The sequence below is a fragment of the Hyperolius riggenbachi genome, chromosome 5, assembly GCF_040937935.1.
Source record: "Hyperolius riggenbachi isolate aHypRig1 chromosome 5, aHypRig1.pri, whole genome shotgun sequence".
NCBI lineage: Eukaryota > Metazoa > Chordata > Amphibia > Anura > Hyperoliidae > Hyperolius > Hyperolius riggenbachi.
In genome coordinates, this window is record NC_090650.1 from 313,138,531 (window position 1) to 313,159,152 (window position 20,622).

At 46.9% G+C, this 20,622-nt stretch overlaps 1 protein-coding gene across 5 annotated transcripts in view; it reads right to left on the bottom strand.

The window, feature by feature from the left end:
• Window positions 1–20,622, bottom strand: part of LOC137517700 (A-kinase anchor protein 7-like) — a 75,313-nt gene that overhangs the window by 37,572 nt on the left and 17,119 nt on the right. For all 5 annotated transcript variants that reach the window (XM_068234716.1, XM_068234713.1, XM_068234717.1 and 2 more), the window contains one exon: window positions 13,875–14,011. In XM_068234716.1, coding sequence (XP_068090817.1) covers window positions 13,875–14,011 — 137 coding nt within the window. The remainder of the gene's footprint in view (window positions 1–13,874; window positions 14,012–20,622) is intronic.

Sequence of the window (20,622 nt, forward strand, 5' to 3'; positions counted from 1 at the left end):
GCCAGTCTGGGGCTGCGCAAGCAAGCAGCGCACGAATGTCGCTCCCCTCCTGCACGAGCGTGTACGGCAGGAGTTGGGAGCACATGGCCCGTGCCAGCAAGCCGTTCAGCTGCCGCACGCGACGGCTGCTGGGAGGCAGAGCCCTAACCACCCCCTGGAAGGACTCGCTCAAAAGGCTCTGGCGTGGCCTTTTGCTGGCACGGGAATCAGCAGACACAGCGGAGGAGGCCACTGAGGACTGGCTGCCAGAACAGGCCTCAGTGTCGGCGGCAGGAGTTGCAGAGGGGGGAGGAGCAGTGCGTTTCCGCACTCCTGCTGGTGCTGCTGGAGGAGCAGGAGGGCGGGTGGCTGCTGTTGCTGCTGCTGCTGCTGAAGGCTGTGCAGTGATGGGTGTGGTGCCACTGCCAGCACCAGATGCCTTCAGCCTCTGGAACTCCTCATGCTGGTGGAAATGTTTAGCCGCAAGGTGGTTGATGAGCGAGCTGGTGCAGAACTTTAAGGGGTCTGCACCTCTGCTCAACTTCCGCTGACAGTGGTTGCAAGTGGCGTACTTGCTGTACACAGTGGGCATGGTGAAATATCGCCAGATTGGTGACTTAAACATCCCCCTACGGCATGGAAGCGCTGCTGCCTGTCTCCCTGTGGTGGTTGGGGGGGGGGCTTGGGGGGCTTGGGTGCGGCTGGTGGTGGTACTGGCAGATGCTGCTGCTGCTGCTGCTGAGCCTGAGACACCAGCAGGCTGTGGGACCTGCCTACTGCTGCTGCCAATGCTTGCAATGATGCGCCTCCTTGCAAGGCCCACAAGAGCATCCTCCTCCTCCTCCTCAGAGCTGCTGAGGACGACATCCCCTGGAGGTGGTGGCACCCAGTCTCTGTCTGTCACCGGGTCATCATCATCCTCCCCCTCCTGAAACATGTCCTGCTGGGATGAGGACCCCCCAAACTCCTCTCCTGATGCATGGATGGGCTGCTTGACTGTCGCCACAGTCTTGCTGTCCAATCCCTCATCCCCCAAAGTGCCCATCAGCATCTCCTCCTCAAAATCGCCAACAACAGCAGACAATTTACTCATGATGCCTGGGGTCAAAAGACTGCTGAATGACAGGTCGGCGAGTGACGGTGAACTGGCCTCCTCCCCAGACCCTGCTGGGCGGCTGCTGCGAACAGGGGTGGTGGTGGTGGTGGTGGTGAGGGTGGAGGCCTCGGATGCAGAGCTGATGGTGGGCTGCTCATCCTCCGTCATGAGTTGCACCACAGTGTCTGCATCCTTTTCCTCAATGGGACGTTTCCGACCCGGATGGAGGAAAATGGGAGCAGGTGCTACACGCTGCTGCTGCTGTGTCTCTGCAGCGTGAGTTGCAGATGCTCCTGCTGGGCGGCGCCCAAGGCGTCCACGGCCAGTGGCTATGGGAGGAATGTTAGCCACTGACGCTGCTGCTGCTGCTGCGGAACTGTGCATGGTGGCGCGCCCGCGGCCGCGGCTTGCCACAATGCTGCTCCCTCTACTCCTGATTCCCTTGCTGCCCTTCCCCTTGCCCAAACCGCGCTGGCTGCCACTTCCAGACATCTTCAATGTTTTGGGCGTATAGAGAAAAGTTTTTTAAAAGGGCGGCTGAAAAGTGGGGTACTTTAATGGAGTGGGTTGGTTGGTGAGGTGACTGAGTGAGTGTCCCCTAGTACAGTAAGTAAGTAGTAACAGTCAGGAAGTACAACTAGCAGTTACAATATTCAGTAGTAATCACAAGTAAATTTAGTGTGTGTACACTCAGACAGTGAGTGCACGCACGCAGGAGCTAGTAGCCTATGGACAGTGACTGAGTGTCCTAGACTCCTAGTACAGTAAGAGTAAGTAGTAACAGTAAGTAGAACTAACTAATTACGATAATCAATCAGCGATCAGAAGGAAATAGAGTGTGTGTTGTGTGTGTACACTCAGACAGTGAGTGCACGCACGCAGGAGCTAGTAGCCTATGAACACAGTGACTGAGTGTCCTAGACTCCTAGTACAGTAAGAGTAAGTAGTAACAGTAAGTAGAACTAACTAATTACAATAATCAATCAGCGATCAGAAGGAAATGGAGTGTGGGTGTGTGTACACTCAGACAGTGAGTGCACGCACGCAGGAGCTAGTAGCCTATGAACACAGTGACTGAGTGTCCTAGACTCCTAGTACAGTAAGAGTAAGTAGTAACAGTAAGTAGAACTAACTAATTACAATAATCAATCAGCGATCAGAAGGAAATGGAGTGTGGGTGTGTGTACACTCAGACAGTGAGTGCACGCACGCAGGAGCTAGTAGCCTATGAACACAGTGACTGAGTGTCCTAGACTCCTAGTACAGTAAGAGTAACTAGTAACAGTAAGTAGAACTAACTAATTACAATAATCAATCAGCGATCAGAAGGAAATGGAGTGTGGGTGTGTGTACACTCAGACAGTGAGTGCACGCACGCAGGAGCTAGTAGCCTATGAACACAGTGACTGAGTGTCCTAGACTCCTAGTACAGTAAGAGTAAGTAGTAACAGTAAGTAGAACTAACTAATTACAATAATCAATCAGCGATCAGAAGGAAATAGAGTGTGGGTGGTGTGTGTACACTCAGACAGTGAGTGACCGCACGCAGGAGCTAGTAGCCTATGAACACAGTGACTGAGTGTCCTAGACTCCTAGTACAGTAAGAGTAAGTAGTAACAGTAAGTAGAACTAACTAATTACGATAATCAATCAGCGATCAGAAGGAAATGGAGTGTGGGTGTGTGTACACTCAGACAGTGAGTGCACGCACGCAGGAGCTAGTAGCCTATGGACAGTGACCGAGTGTCCTAGACTCCTAGTACAGTAAGAGTAAGTAGTAACAGTAAGTACAACTAACTAATTACGATAATCAATCAGCGATCAGAAGGAAATAGAGTGTGTGTTGTGTGTGTACACTCAGACAGTGAGTGCAGTGCGCACACGCAGGAGCTAGTAGCCTATATGAACAGTGACAGTGAGTGTCCCTACGGGTACAGTAAGAGTAAGTAGTAAGTAAGTACAACTAAATAACAATAATCTATCAGTAATCAGAAGGAAATAGAGTGTGTGTACACACAGACAGTGAGTGAGTGCACACACGCAGGAGCTAGCTAGTAGCCTATAAACAGTGACAGTGAGTGTCCTACTCCTAGTACAGTATAACTACAATACTATTAGTAAAGGACAGCAGAAATACTGGTATAGATGAGAGAAATAAACAGAGGACAGCTGCCCACAGAGGCAAGGCCCCCCTGAGGCCTAAACCTGTAAGCTTGCAGCAGCTGCCTGTCTCTAATGTAACACACAAGCTACTAACTAAAATACAATGTCTATCTAACTAACAACAATATAGGTGTATATGGCAGGTGTAGGTGAGCAAAAACGCTAGGTAAATGATCACAATAGAGCACTTGCTAAGCCAAAGCACAAAGGAGCAACTCTCTCTCTGTACAAGTCTCAGGCAAGCATGGAGAAACGGAACATGGCGGCCGCTATTTATAGGGTAGGGGCTGGCCAGGGTCCCCCTCTGTGATTGGCTGCCGTCAGAGGGCCTGGGAGCCCTCTGATTAGGGATGAGCGTAATGACCTAATTACGAATTTTCGAAATTTCGCGAAATTACTACAATTACGATTTTAGCAGTAATCGAAATTTCGTAATTTTCGCAAATTACGCAAATTTTCGTAATTACGATTACGAAATTTAGTATTTTAAAGTTTGCAAAGGTTTCTATCCCTCTAGATGCCTTTATAATCGAAATTTCACTCCCGTAATTACGAATTTCGTGTCTCCAACCGAAATTTTACTGTTTCAGGTTTGTAAGGGTTTCTATCCCTCTAGATGCCTAAAATGAATAGCACAGCCAGCCAGCCAGCCAGCCAGCCAGCCAGCCAGCCAGCCAGCCAGCCAGCCAGCCAGCCAGCCAGCCTCCTCCTCCTCCTCCTCCTCCTCCTCCTCCTCCTCCTCCTCCTCCTCCTCCTCCTCCTCCTCCTCCTCCTCCTCCTCCTCCTCCTCCTCCTCCTCCTCCTCCTCCTCCTCCTCCTCCTCCTCCTCCTCCTCCTCCTCCTCCTCCTCCTCCTCCTCCTCCTCCTCCTCCTCCTCCTCCTCCTCCTCCTCCTCCTCTCTCTCTCTCTCTCTCTCTCTCTCTCTCTCTCTCTCTCTCTCTCTCTCTCTCTCTCTCTCTCTCTCTCTCTCTCTCTCTCTCTCTCTCTCTCTCTCTCCAGAGATCTGTAGTACTTCAAAACCATACTCACATTCATGACATGTCCAGGGATCAAACCCAGGCCAACCACATGGAAGACAGCTATGCTCACCACCATACCACCAAACACACACTAAATAGACTGCTAACCTAAATCTTACTTGTAGACAGTCATATGAGACACATGCTGGGTGCAGGGCTTTGTGATTGGACCATGCGATAGAGTGAGGTGCAAAAATGAAATCATGCCTAGCAGAGGATGGTTTCACAGTGCTAAATGCTAGGCTGGCTGTGGTGCAATTGGTTAGTGTGTCTGGCTGGTAACAGCAAGGTTACAGGTTCAATTCCATCCAGGCATGTCTTTTCCTCTTGCGTTCAACAGTTGTCCAAACAGAGCCAACAGAGCCCCAGATAGCCATGTAGAGTTAGGTCACAGCTAGCCTGGCTGTGGTGCAATTGGTTAGTGCGTCTGGCTAGTAACAGCAAGGTTACAGGTTCGATTCCATCCAGGCATGTCTTTTCCTTTTGCGTTCAACAGTTGTCCAAACAGAGTCAACAGAGCCCCAGATAGCCATGTAGAGTTAGGTCACTGCTAGCCTGGCTGTGGTGCAATTGGTTAGTGCGTCTGGCTGGTAACAGCAAGGTTACAGGTTCGATTCCATCCAGGCATGTCTTTTCCTTTTGCGTTCAACAGTTGTCCAAACAGAGTCAACAGAGCCCCAGATAGCCATGTAGAGTTAGGTCACTGCTAGCCTGGCTGTGCTGCAATTGGTTAGTGCGTCTGGCTGGTAACAGCAAGGTTACAGGTTCGATTCCATCCAGGCATGTCTTTTCCTTTTGCGTTCAACAGTTGTCCAAACAGAGCCAACAGAGCCCCAGATAGCCATGTAGAGTTAGGTCACAGCTAGCCTGGCTGTGGTGCAATTGGTTAGTGCGTCTGGCTGGTAACAGCAAGGTTACAGGTTCAATTCCATCCAGGCATGTCTTTTCCTTTTGCGTTCAACAGTTGTCCAAACAGAGCCAACAGAGCCCCAGATAGCCATGTAGAGTTAGGTCACAGCTAGCCTGGCTGTGGTGCAATTGGTTAGTGTGTCTGGCTGGTAACAGCAAGGTTTGATTCCATCCAGGCATGTCTTTTCCTTTTGCGTGCGCGCGCTGCGCCATTGAACCCCATGGGGTATTTTGCGTGCGTAAAACTTTACGCATGCAAAACTTTGTGCTCGGTGTTTGGACAACTGTTGAACTCAAAAGGAAAAGACATGCCTGGATGGAATCGAACCTGTAACCTTGCTGTTACCAGCCAGACACACTAACCAATTGCACCACAGCCAGGCTAGCTGTGACCTAACTCTACATGGCTATCTGGGGCTCTGTTGGCTCTGTTTGGACAACTGTTGAACGCAAAAGGAAAAGACATGCCTGGATGGAATCGAACCTGTAACCTTGCTGTTACCAGCCAGACACACTAACCAATTGCACCACAGCCAGCCTAGCATTTAGCATTGTGAAACCATCCTCTGCTAGGCATGATTTCATTTTTGCACCTCACTCTATCGCATGGTCCATGGTCCAATCACAAAGCCCTGCACCCAGCATGTGTCTCATATGACTGTCTACAAGTAAGATTTAGGTTAGCAGTCTATTTAGTGTGTGTTTGGTGGTATGGTGGTGAGCATAGCTGTCTTCCATGTGGTTGGCCTGGGTTTGATCCCTGGACATGTCATGAATGTGAGTATGGTTTTGAAGTACTACAGATCTCTGGAGAGAGAGAGAGAGAGAGAGAGAGAGAGAGAGAGAGAGAGAGAGAGAGAGAGAGAGAGAGAGAGAGAGAGAGAGAGAGAGAGAGAGAGAGAGAGAGAGAGAGAGAGAGAGAGAGAGAGAGAGAGAGAGAGAGAGAGAGAGAGAGAGAGAGAGAGAGAGAGAGAGAGAGAGAGAGAGAGAGAGAGAGAGGAGGAGGAGGAGGAGGAGGAGGAGGAGGAGGAGGAGGAGGAGGAGGAGGAGGAGGAGGAGGAGGAGGAGGAGGAGGAGGAGGAGGAGGAGGAGGAGGAGGAGGAGGAGGAGGAGGAGGCTGGCTGGCTGGCTGGCTGGCTGTGCTATTCATTTTAAGCATCTAGAGGGATAGAAACCCTTACAAACCTGAAACAGTAAAATTTCGGTTGGAGACACGAAATTCGTAATTACGGGAGTAAAATTTCGATTACGAAATTGTAAATTACGATTTGAAAATTAATTACGAAATTACGAATTTGGGTCGTAATGTTAAATTTCGCATTCGTAATAAAAGCAGTTCGAAATTTCGAAAATTTCGGCTCATCTCTACCTCTGATTGGCTCTAAGGACATCAATCTGGGCTATGACGCTATTCGAGCTCGGTACCGAGCTCGAATAGCGCCGGGTTGCTCGAATAGCTCGAATAGTGAATGGGCTATTCGAGTGTACTCGGATAGCCCATTCGAATAGCTCCAGCTATTCGGAGCTCGAATACCGAGCTCGAATAGCTGGAAAAGAGCTCGAATATTCGAGCTACTCGAATATTCGAGCTCTGCTGAGCACCACTGCCTCACAGAATTACTTTACCTATAGAAATCAGCTGCTCTAATCTCTGTCAGAAAAAGTGGGCGTGGTTACTCCTTGTTTGCCTTTGGGAATTGTGTAATTACTGAATGTTAGACCAGGTCTAAAAACAGGTCTAAAACATTATACCAAACCATCAGTAGACTAAAAACCATCTGTAGACTAGTCTAAACTACTTAGTGAATTGAGGCCATTGTGTTAAAAAAAAAAAAAAAAAAAAAAAAAAAACACACCAGTTAGTTTGAAACACACACAAACAGGAAGTTTGGCTATAGCTCATGTTAATGGTGATGGCCCGAAATGCGTTTTATTTTATAATACCAATGCCGAAACTTCTAAGCACAAAACTGGATCTAGTTCATCCAGTGGGTCCAAGTGTTGCCTGCTCTGTAATGGGAAATTAGCACAGAGTTACTTGAAGCAATCCTGTCAGGGGTTCATTACAAAAATTATGCAGGAAAAGTCTTCAACTCAAAAAGATTTTATTTTGTCCATGAAAAAGGAAATGGAACAAACTGAAATAATTTAGGGATGCTATGGCAGCATCAGCTTCTGCTTCAGATACTCCTAAAATGAGTGTCGAAAGTTGTGTCTCCCAACATAGGAAGGCCACAGCTAAGAAGCCTATTTCCTTTGATTCAGAAGAGGATGAGGACAAGGAGGTTGAGGAGGATTCAGAGAATAGAGAGGAAGAGGAATAAACAGAGCAAAAGAAGGTCTCTAAGTTTAAATTCCCTTGCTGATGAGACAGAGAAATTGATTAAAGCAATAAATAATAGTTTGAACATGATTCAACCAAAGACACCTGAAGAAGCCAATAATTACACTTACCGGTAATTGGATTTCTGCGTTGCCTCTGCGAAGGGTGTTAACCGGGAGATAGCTCCGCCTGCCTAGGGGACAGGAATCACAAGAGACAATTAAATAGCCAAATCCTCCTCTACCTATCCTCAGTGCACTGATTACTACCTTGACTCAGTAGGAGCCTTACCGTTAGATTTGGGTGGGACGGTTCACCTTTCGCAGAGGCAACGCAGAAATCCAATTACCGGTAAGTGTAATTATTGGCTTCTGTTCGCCTCTGCTCAGGGTGTTAACCGGGAGAGTTAGAATATTACCTCTTAGGGCGGGACCACTGCCGCTTTGCTGAGAAAATAATCTGGCTGACAAGTGTTGTCACGTCCATGCTTGCTACTCTGCTTTTTGATAATGAATTGCATGCTGCATGATACTCTGCATTACTAACACCAAGGGCTATGCTAGCGCTGCTGGACTGTCTGTTAACAGCCCCATCTCCATAGGTGGACATTGCATGCCTTTCACATGCGAGTTGATCTAGTTTCCTCTGTATTAGAGTTTGATGCCGGCGTGTGCTTGCTTGTGTGGTTTGGTGATCTGAGTGGATGTTTTGTGACGGGGTGGCCATCCGATGTATTTTTATACACATTTTTTAATGAATTCAATTTTGGAATAAATAAAATTTTGATATGCTCTTTGAAAATTGATGTGTTTTTTGCTTATTGGGAGTGTATGCCCTACCATCTAGTACTGTCACTGCCACAATTTTGATTATTATTGCACCTTGAGGGTGTTTAATTTTAGACCCATATCTAGCCCTTTCTGCAGGAATTCTAGAATATTGGCGATAGAGAATTTCTCAAGATTTTCTGGAGAGTGCTTGTTAAATTCACAACACAACACTTTCCAAATCCTGATATAGATAGTGGAAGTGACAGGTTTGCTGGCATGGCGCAGGGTAGAAACCACTTTTTCAGATAGGCCTTGATTCAGTAATAGGCGGTGCTCAAAAGCCACGCCTTCAGGTTCAGACTGGCTACTGAGGGATGGTATACTTGTCCCTGGTACAGCAGATCTTCCCTGATCAGCAGGACCATGGGTTCCTCTACTGCTAGGGAGAGTAACAGAGGATACCAATTCCTTCTTGGTGAATCTGGGGCGATAGGGATTATTGAGGCCTGGTCCTTGATCACTTTTTGAAGTACCCTGCTAATTAACTTCAAGGGAGGGTGTACAAATGCTCTCTCCAGACCCCAGTGAAGCAGGAATGCATCCAGACATATCGGAGAGCCTTTGGGATTGAGGGAGCAGAATCTGGGAAGAAGTGCATTGTTCCAGGCAGCAAACAGGTATGATACTAGAATGATCTTCTGCATTCTCAGATGTGCTGCAACTTCTATCAATGTTTGTAAAGATCCTGGGAGAACTCGAGATCCCAAAGGGAAGTGCTTTGATTTGAAGATGAAGGGCCTGGGATTGAATGTGAACTGCTGCTCTCAGGTATTTCCAATGAGCTGGCAGGATGGGTACATGATAATACGCATCCATAAGATCTATGGACGCCATGAAGTAATCCTTCCCCAAGTGAATTGTGGAAGAAATAGATTCCATGCAAAACATTTTTTATTTTACAAAGCGGTTCAAAAACCGAAGATTTATAATAAGGCGAAAATCACCGTTCGGCTTTGGAACCAGGAAGAGAGTGGAGTAAAAACCCCTTCCTCTCTCCTGAACTGGAACCTCTTCCACAACTCCCTTCAGGAAAAGATCCTTCACAGCTTTTTCCATTGCAGACTGCCTCACTGGGGACTGCGAACAACTTGTTACACGAAAGTGAATTGGAGGTTTCCTGGAAAATTGGATTCTGTACCCTTCCCCGATTGTCTGGCAAATGTATTTGCTTTTTGAAATTTTTTGCCAGGCTGGAAAAAATGCTTTTAACCTGCCTCCCACCTGAACATAGTCATTGTTCCGTATTGGATTGTTTGGGGGTGTTTGAGGATTGTGGATTAAAGTGAATGTTTACCACTTTAAAAATCAAAAAGTCAGATACTCACCTAAGGAGAGGGAAGGCTCGGTCCTAATGAGCCTTCACTCTCCCGGTGCCTGGTCCCGCGCAGGATCCCCCATAGCAGTATTCGACCAGTTCGGTCACATACTGCCACTTCCGCAGCCGAAGGGAGCTTTCGGAAGCCTTCGGAAGCACTCGGGCTCCCGAAGACGGGCCGCTCAATACTACGCATGCGCGAGCGCCCTCTATGACGCACTCGCACGTGCGTAGTATGGAGCGGCCCGTCTTCGGAAGCCCGAGTGCTCCCGAAGACCTCTGAAGTCCCTGCGGTGGCGGACGAGAACGGGGGAGCCAGCGCAGCACCGAGGGCATCGGGAGAGGAGAGGGAAGGCTCATTAGGACCGAGCCTTCCCTCTCCTTAGGTGAGTATCTGACTTTTTGCCAGGAACTTAGCGGCTACCTCTAATGTAGTGACTGACAGGGAAATACTCTCAAGGGGAGTAACATCTTTCAAGCGAGCCTGCATCTCCTGCATCCAGAGGATTAAACAACAAGCAGTGCAAGTAGCTGCTAAATTAGGAGATAAGGAGGCAGAAATAGCCTCCCAAGCTTTCTTGAGTATCGTCTCCATTTTCCTATCCGACAAATCTTTAAGCAAACCCTTATCCTCAAAAGGGATGGCTGAATCTCTGGATAATCTTGAAATGGCAGCATCAATCTTAGGACATTTAGACCATTTGATTATGTCCTCTTCATTAAAAGGATAACACCTTTTAAATGCATCCTCTTATCAGGTTCTTTCCACTCATCCACAATTGGATCAATCATTGGTTTTGTGCACTGGAACAACTACCGTTTCTGAAAAAATATCTGTTCTGAATACATATCATCCTCAAAGAAGCAGGTTTAGGCTTTTCAATAGGGATATTTAAAACCGTGCAAATGTACTCTAACAATTCATTAGACTGATCAGGTAGCAGTTTAAATTTTCTTCTATTAGAGTTTCTGGATGATTCCTCTTCCTGGGCGGAAGATTCCCCCCGCATGCTCTATATCCTCCGAAGAGGAATCCGCAGCCCTCTGTGCACCAAAAACACCAGGTAAGTCCGCATCTGAAATAGGAGTGACAACCCCAGTAGTGGCCGGTAAAGTGGTAGCTTCCTTTGCAGCTAAAACATTTTCTGCTAAGCGCTCCTGAAATTTAGAGAACATATCATTAAACATGTCACCACTTTCATGCTTTAACACCTGTAAGATACAGGCATTACACAAGGGCTTAGGATAAGAGGGGGCCAGCCTTTTCTGACAAATACCACACTCTCTGGTAACTTTAAAAGATGTGGGGTTCTGAAAAATATAAACAGAAAGAAAAAGTACTGGAGTGTTAGAGTACAAAAAAGAAAGGATATTGCCCCCAAATGCTGATAAAAAGACCTTACCTGGTCAGTATCAGGCTGAGCAACAGGAGTCCTCCATGGCGGATGGCAGAGGCAAAGATGCATGCAGCACACTATGCTCAGCGTGTCTGTGTAACAAACAGACGCCGGCAGCGCTTTCACAAGGTTTTAAGGTCCGCCTCCTGCAAGCGGAAATTCTGGGTGCCACGCAAACAAACTTCCACCATCTCTAGTGGAAAGCGCCACCTCCTCGCTCAGCACTTATGCGAAAAGCCAAGCGCGAGGATATATGCAGGGCTGCAGAGGTGCAGGGCACTTGTCAGGTCCCGCTTCATCAGCCTGTCATCTGCCTTGTCTCAGCCCCACGTGGCAGACGTCCGGCTCAGAGTCCCAGCATTAGTATACTCTGACCGGCAGGCAGAGACAAGGGCTAGCCTTACCCTTGGACTCCCAGGAGAGCCCAGCAATTGTATCCTGTCTGTCCAAGGGACGGGAAAGCACTGAGAATAGGTAGGAGGATGTGGCTATTTAATTGTATCTTGTGCTTCCTGTCCCCTAGGCAGGCGGAGCTATATCCCGCCAGTTAACACCCTGAGCAGAGGCGAGCAGAAGCATCTATTCTTGAGTTATACCAAAGAATGGATCCAGGCGAATCCTTAGTTTTCCGGTTCATTCATCAACAAAGAATATAATTTTTAAGCCAGTCGAAAGTACCTGATACAGACTCGGATTTACCTTGCAGGAGCCTATAGACACAGATGTCCTGGCACCTTAGACTTTGTGCTCCATGAACCTACAAAACCCTCTTTGTACCACACCGCAAGTGTGCTGGCTGGCCCAGCTGTCACTTCTCTCTTACTTCCCTTGCCCATCATAGGTAGCTAGAGAGGCCCCTAAGTATTAGGTAGCCAGAAGTACCCTCAATATTACGTAGCTAAAGGTGAGTATTTGGTAGCTAGAGGAACCTCAGTATTAAATAGTTACAGTAGAGGTGCCCCTGTGGAACGCGGAGAGCAGGGTCAGTAGCCTCTCATTTACACTCTCATCAGGACTCTGCATCGTGAAGGAGGGAGGGAACCCTTGAGGAGGGAAGGGAGTCGCCTATCCATCAGGCTCCTGCAGGCATGTGTCTATAGTGCCTTATGGTAAATCTGGCCCTGACCTGATAGAAAGCTATCTATGTCTGAGGGTTTCCTTAACACTCCTTTTTGCACTTCCAGGTTAAGCCTGTGTTGCATCACCCTATTACCGAAAGGGTCCACAAAAGCAATGGAAATCTATGGAGACTTTCACACTCATTGCGGAATGTTGCACTGTGCCGAAAACATCCAAACTGATGCAAGTTCTGCAGAATGGTGCTTGGGGGAGCGGGTGTCTGTCAGAGGGGTGGGGCCTCATTGTAATAATAATTGATCCACACGCTGCAGGCTCATTCAATCAGGCTCACACAAACACACACACTGCAGGGACACACATATACACACACACACTGCAGGGAAACTCACTCACCCACACCACAGTGTGCATTCTTACAGTGGCTTAGCTCCAGCACTGTAAATTGTGCATGTAGAGGGGGTGGGGCAAGCTAAGATCATTGGATTATAATGATGGATTGCTGGGGTACAGCAGCAGCAAGAGAGCTCCATCATAACAGCAGAGGGGAGGTTGTAAGAGAGGCTGCCCGCCCCGGGTGTTGCCATCACAGGGTGTGTCACCTGGGCAGAAGTGATTCATCTGTCCCTGGCACTGTTACCAGAAGCAAATACTAGGGGGCAGCAGCGCTGTTTACTGCTGCTGTCCCCTAGTATTTTCTGCTGGTAACAGTGCCCTCCGATTTTTTACCAGGGACAGATGAATCACTTCTGCCCAGGTGTCTCCCTCTATGATGGCAACACCCAGGGTGGGTGGCCTCTCTCACAACCTCCCCTTCCGATAGGTACACCACTACTGCTGAGACTGTGTATATTAGTTCTCACTTTCTTTGCATTGCTGCAGCCCCCTTCATAGGCAAAAGCAGGGGGGGGGGGGATTACAGCTGCCCAGAATCGCCCTTCAGACCAGGGCTAGTGCAGTGTCTGGGGGCAGGCACAAGTTCAGACACCAGAATATCTGCAGGCAACCTGCAGCTCACAGCACTGCCCCCTTTATTTCCCTGCTACAGTTGACTTAGGATGGAGCAGCAGCTTGTGTACAGAGCATGGAGCAGCAGTGTGTGTATAGAGCATGGAGCAGCAGTGTGTGTACAGAGCATGGAGCAGCAGTGTGTGTACAGAGCATGGAGCAGCAGTGTGTGTATAGAGCATGGAGCAGCAGTGTGTGTACAGAGCATGGAGCAGCAGTGTGTGTACAGAGCATGGAGCAGCAGTGTGTGTACAGAGCATGGAGCAGCTCTGGGGAAGTTAACAGAGTCAAGTATGAGCACAGCCCTGTGCCTTGCTGTGTGAATGCTTCACTTTCCCCTTCTTTAGCAATGTCGGCTTTCCTCGTTATCTTTATCCATACTTCTCCTGATCTATCCCATCGTCGGTCGGTCAGACGGGAAATTGCATTATGTGTACCCAGCATGATATCCTACCATATTATTATACTGTATTGTGCAGGGTATTGTGTAACAATCCTGGGTTTGCCCCTGCCCTTCCCTCTCCCAGCCTTATCATTACATTACTTCTCTAGAACACACAGGGTTTACACTTGCAGATCAGATAAGCAGTAACAAAGCAGATGAGCTTACTAACTAATTTGTTATTGAATTATTGAACAGCATACATGCATGCACATTACAATGTGTTGTACAATGATTGTTTTGGAGAGACTACTAGTGAAAGTTAATCCACAGCAATATCCAAAAAATAAATGTACATTTTCTCTACCATTTTTACCTTTTGACTTCTTCTTCACCTTGCAGATGTGCTACTAAGATTGTGACATGTACTCTGTCTGCCGGGATTAGAGCTTTTAGGAGTTTAGGTTCCTTCAAAACAATGTGCTCTTGAACATCTTCAATCAAATCTAAGATCTATATAAATAATAAATAAAAAATGACATTGGTTACTTCACATATTTTCAACTGCATAACACAATTTCATAAGAACAGTAAAAGCTTTCATCTAGAATCTGCTGGATTCAGACCCCCACATGGACCTTTTTTTGACTATCCCTATTTGGTATTGCTGCTATCAGGGGTGTGGCTAGAAATCATGGAGCCCCATAGCAAAGTTTTGATAGTCTCCCCCCACTCCCACCCCAAAAAAGATACAGTACCCTTGTGCCCCAGGTGGCCTTCAGTACAGGGAGCTAGAGATACCCCCAGTATTAGGTAACCTGAGTATATAGCTAGAGGTATCTCCAGTATGGGTAGCCAGATGTGCCCACTAGTGTGGGTAGCCCAAAGTAGCCCCCCCCCCCCCATTATAGGTAGAAAGAAGGGCCCCAAATATTGGTAGCCAAATAAACCTTCCAGTATAGGTAGCCAGATTACCCTTTCAAATGTATGTAGCCATATTATACCCCCCCCCCCCCTCCCCGATGTATAGTTAGATTAGCCCCCCATTTATACAGTGGTTTGCAAAAGTATTCGGATCCCTTGAAGTTTTCCACATTTTGTCATATTACTGCCACAAACATGTATTAATCTTATTGGAATTCCACAAGATAGACCAATACAAAGTGCTGTACACGTGAGAAGTGGAACGAAAATCATACACGATTCCAAACATTTTTTTCAAATAAATAACTTAGCATGTGTGTAGTCTCATGGAATGTGAAGGGTCTCCAATCTGTAAGCAAAAGATCTAGATTGAGTTCTAAACCATCTTAAAAAGCTATCTCCTTACATTTGCTTCTTGCAGGAAACGCATCTTGAGAACCACCAGTTTAATTGCATGAAAAAAACCTGGGTGGGAGAGGTATATGGATCTCCAGCCTCTCATAAAAAAGCAGGAACATTAATATTGATCCATAAACGCCTAAAACTAGAGGTCACGTCATACGAAGCAGACCAACATGGCAGATGGGTATCCATACATGTAAACCTAGCTAATGATTCCTTTGTCCTTTGCAACGCTTACGCCCCTAATGAAAACAAATCGCACCTTTTTTGATAGCTTGTTCTCTAAATTATCTAAAGTGGCTATGGCTAATCTTATTTTTGGTGGGGATATGAACTCTGTAGTAGATGTTCATGAAGACAGATCTAAAGGAGGGGGTCAACCTCGATCACATGATAAAAGACTTGCTGCCTTAATGGAAGCCACCAATCTGGTAGATTCCTTGAGGTTCTTGAACCCTTCCACTTCAAGAATACTCTTATTCCCATAGGCATAAAACGCATTCACGAATTGATCTTTTATTTATTAGAGGAGGCCTCCTTTCGAGACTCCAATCTGCAAAGATCAAGGACATGGTCATCTCTGATCATGCGCCCATTACAAATAAATTGTTGGATTTAACCCCACGTAGTGTTGGGCGAACAGTGTTCGCCCCTGTTCGGGTTCTGCAGAACATCACCCTGTTCGGGTGATGTTCGAGTTCGGCTGAACACCTGATGGTGTTCGGCCAAACTGTTCGGCCATATGGCCGAACTAAGAGCGCATGGCCGAACGTTACCCGAACGTTCGGCTAGCGCTGTGATTGGCCGAACGGGTCACGTGTAGTGTTGGGCGAACATCTAGATGTTCGGGCCGAACATGGCCGCGATGTTCGGGTGTTCGAGCCGAACTCCGAACATAATGGAAGTCAATGGGGACCCGAACTTTCGTGCTTTGTAAAGCCTCCTTATATGCTACATACCCCAAATTTACAGGGTATGTGCACCTTGGGAGTGGGTACAAGAGGAAAAAAATTAGCAAAAAGAGTTTATAGTTTTTGAGAAAATCGATTTTAAAGTTTCAAAGGGAAAACTGTCTTTTAAATGCGGGAAATGTCTGTTTTCTTTGCACAGGTAACATGCTTTTTTGTCGGCATGCAGTCATAAATGTAATACATAGAAGAGGTTCCAGGAAAAGGGACCGGTAACGCTAACCCAGCAGCAGCACACGTGATGGAACAGGAGGAGGGTGGCGCAGGAGGAGAAGGCCACGCTTTGAGACACAACAACCCAGGCCTTGCATGAGGACAGGAAGCGCGCGGATAGCAATTTGCGTTTTGTCGCCATGCAGTCATAAATGTAATACAGATGAGAGGTTCAATAAACAGGGACCGGAAACTCTAACCCATCACAGATGTTCATTGTTCATGTTACTTGGTTGGGGTCCGGGAGTGTTGCGTAGTCGTTTCCAATCCAGGATTGATTCATTTTAATTTGAGTCAGACGGTCTGCATTTTCTGTGGAGAGGCGGATACGCCGATCTGTGACGATGCCTCCGGCAGCACTGAAACAGCGTTCCGACATAACGCTGGCTGCCGGGCAAGCCAGCACCTCTATTGCGTACATTGCCAGTTTGTGCCAGGTGTCTAGCTTCGATACCCAATAGTTGAAGGGTGCAGATGGATTGTTCAACACAGCTATGCCATCTGACAGGTAGTCCTTGACCATCTTCTCCAGGCGATCGGTGTTGGAGGTGGATCTGCACGCTTGCTGTTCTGTGTGCTGCTGCATGGGTGTCAGAAAATGTTCCCACTCCAAGGACACTGCCGATACCATTCCCTTTTGGGCACTAGCTGCGGCTTGTGTTGTTTGCTGCCCTCCTGGTGGTCCTGGGTTTGCGGAAGTCAGTCTGTCGGCGAACAACTGGCTAGAGGAGGGGGAGGATGTCAATCTCCTCTTTAAAGTCTCCACAAGGGCCTGCTGGTATTCTTCCATTTTGACCTGTCGGACTCTTTATTAAAGCAGTTTTGGAACATTGTGTTTGTACCGTGGATCCAGAAGGGTATAAACCCAGTAATTGGTGTTGTCCAGAATGCGCACAATGCGTGGGTCGCGTTCAATGCAGTCCTAGGCCGAAGAGGTCATAGCCTAGGGTCACAAAAACCTGTTTATTTGGGCTATTTCAATGGTAGGGATGGTGACGTACATAAATCTCAGCAATGGCCGTTAGCAACGTCTGAATTTCATGAAATGTCTCATGCAGGTAGAAGACATATTGTTAGACTTGGATTCCAAAGATGGGGTCCCTACATCTCTGCAAACCAGAGTTACAGGGGTCCAAATTTGGTAAAATCCCCCATAGGCTTGCCTCCCTATTTCACTTTCCAAAATCTCACATCTTTTCAAAGGGCAATGGCTCAGCAGTACCAAATTTTCGAGCATTGTAGGGACCCTTAGGGGGATCATGACTGGTGAGTTTTGCCACTGCTGAGCCATTGCCCTTTGAAATGGTGTGAGATTTTGTAACGGTAAATAGTAGGCCCAATGAAAGCCTATGGGGGATTTATCCAATTTTGGACCCCTGTAACTCTGGTTTGCAGAGATGTAGGGACCCCATCTTTGGAATCCAAGTCTAACAATATGTCTTCTACCTGCATGAGACATTTCATGAAATTCAGACGTTGCTAACGGCCATAGCTGAGATTTATGTACGTCACCATCACGACCATTGAAATAGCCCAAATAAACAGGTTTTTGTGACCCTAGGCTATGACCTCTTTGGCCTAGGGGCCCGAAACTCACCAGTCATGTTCCCCCTAAGGGTCCCTACAATGCTAGAAAATTTGGTACTGCTGAGCCATTGCCCTTTGAAAAGATGTGAGATTTTTGGAAAGTGAAATAGGGAGGCAATGAAAGTCTATGGGGGATTTTACCAATTTTGGACCCCTGTAACTCTGGTTTGCAGAGATGTAGGGACCCCATCTTTGGAATCCAAGTCTAACAATATGTCTTCTACCTAAAGACCTGCATGAGACATTTCGTGAAATTCAGACGTTGCTAACGGCCATAGCTGAGATTTATGTACGTCACCATCACTACCATTGAAATAGCCCAAATAAACAGGTTTTTGTGACCCTAGGCTATGACCTCTTCGGCCTAGGACTGCATTGAACGTGACCCACGCATTGTGCACATTCTGGACAACACCAATTACTGGGTTTATACCCTTCTGGATCCACGGTACAAACACAATGTTCCAAAACTGCTTGAAGAAAGAGTCCGACAGGTCAAAATGGAAGAATACCAGCAGGCCCTTGTGGAGACTTTAAAGAGGAGATTGACATCCTCCCCCTCCTCTAGCCAGTTGTACGCCGACAGACTGACTTCCGCAAACCCAGGACCACCAGGAGGGCAGCAAACAACACAAGCCGCTGCTAGTGCCCAAAAGGGAATGGTATCGGCAGTGTCCTTGGAGTGGGAAAATTTTCTGACACCCATGCAGCAGCACACAGAACAGCAAGCGTGCAGATCCACCTCCAACACCGATCGCCTGGAGAAGATGGTCAAGGACTACATGTCAGATGGCATAGCTGTGTTGAACAATCCATCTGCACCCTTCAACTATTGGGTATCGAAGCTAGACACCTGGCACAAACTGGCAATGTACGCAATAGAGGTGCTGGCTTGCCCGGCAGCCAGCGTTATGTCGGAACGCTGTTTTAGTGCTGCCGGAGGCATCGTCACAGATCGGCGTATCCGCCTCTCCACAGAAAATGCAGACCGTCTGACTCAAATTAAAATGAATCAATCCTGGATTGGAAACGACTACGCAACACTCCCGGACCCCAACCAAGTAACATGAACAATGAACATCTGTGATGGGTTAGCGTTTCCGGTCCCTGTTTATTGAACCTCTCATCTGTATTAAATTTATGACTGCATGGCGACAAAACACAAATTGCTATCCGCACGCTTCTTGTCCTCATGCAAGGCCTGGGTTGTTGTGTCTCAAAGCGTGGCCTTCTCCTCCTGCGCCACCCTCCTCCTGTTCCATCACGTGTGCTGCTGCTGGGTTAGCGTTACCGGTCCCTTTTCCTGGAACCTCTTATATGTATTACATTTATGACTGCATGCCGACAAAAAGCATGTTACCTGTGCAAAGAAAACAGACATTTCCCGCATTTAAAAGACAGTTTTCCCTTTGAAACTTTAAAATCGATTTTCTCAAAAACTATAAGCTCTTTTTGCTAAATTTTTTTTCCTCTTGTACCCACTCCCAAGGTGCACATACCCTGCAAATTTGGGGTATGTAGCATGTAAGGAAGCTTTACAAAGCACGAAAGTTCGGGTCCCCATTGACTTCCATTATGTTCGGAGTTCGGGTCGAACACCCGAACATCGCGGCGATGTTCGGCGAACATTCGCGAACCCGAACATCTAGGTGTTCGCCCAACACTAACCCCACGGGGTACAGACATAATCTGGAGATTTCCAGCCAAATTATACCAAGATGAAAATTTTACAACTTTGATGAAGAGTTGGTGGCTTGAATTTATAGGCGATAATGCTCAACATATGGCCAATCCTCTCCTACTTTGGGAAACATCAAAAACTGTGCTCAGGGAAAGGATTATATGTTACCTGAAAGCAAAAAAGCTAGAAACAAACAATATGTCAATGCCGTCAAGGAGGTTAGAGACGCTTATAGGATCTGCAGAGCTGACCCCACGGACACTAATCGCAAAGAATGGATTAGAAGTAAAATTAAGGGAGATACCTGGTTTAGGGTCAGGGAAGAAATGTATAGACCTTACAGTGCTCTTTATTTTTACAAACATGGTGAAACAATAGGCAGACTCCTGTCATCAATAGCTAAAAACACCCAACAAAATAGAAAGCCTATAGTCAAAGACCGAAATGGAATCTTAACACATCACCCCGATAAAGTGTGTGAGCTTTTTGCTGATTATCAAAACCTATATTCCTCTAAAGCAGCAGGAAATTCAGGTTTAAATGAATTTCTCAATAAACTAAAACTTAAAACCCTCAAGCAAGAGGAATGCGAAGCGTTAAATGAAAGTATTACGCTCACAGAAGTTAAAACAGCCATCACCTCACTAACACTAGGTAAAGCCCCAGGTCCTGATGGCCTTTCAGCAGAATATTTTAAGATATTAAAAGAAGACATAGCCCCAACAATAGTGCAAGTATATAACACCATACTACAAACAGGTAAATATCCCACCACAGGTCATCTAGCTCATATTAAAATCATACACAAGGATGGCAGAGATCCTGTTCAAGTTAGCTCTTTCCATCCAATATCCCTGATAGACCTTGACGTTAAACTTTTATCTAAAATACTGGCAAACAGATTAGCAGAGATTATGCCACGTCTCATACATCCCAATCAAGTTGGCTTTACTAGAGGAAGAGCAGCATTTTCTAATATACGTAAACTTCTTCCTGTGTTGGAGCAGGTTAGAGCCTACCCCAAAAGGCATCGCTCAGCAGCTTTGCTTTGTATCGATGCGGAAAAAGCTTTCAATCAAGTGGAGTGGGAATGGCTCTTTGGGATACTAATAAGACAAGGATTCCATGGACCATTTCTCAATGCAATTCAAGCCATGCACGAAAAGCCTAAAGCTCAAATCTCCCTACCAGGCTTCCTGTCTAAAGCAATTCAATTAAAGAGGGGAACAACACAGGGATGCCGCTCTACCCAATCCTTTTTAACTTAGCTCAGGAAGCATTAGCCAACAGTAAGAGGATGAAAAGGATGAGGAGGAGTGACGTCGGTCTGTGATCCGCTTCCTGCAAGA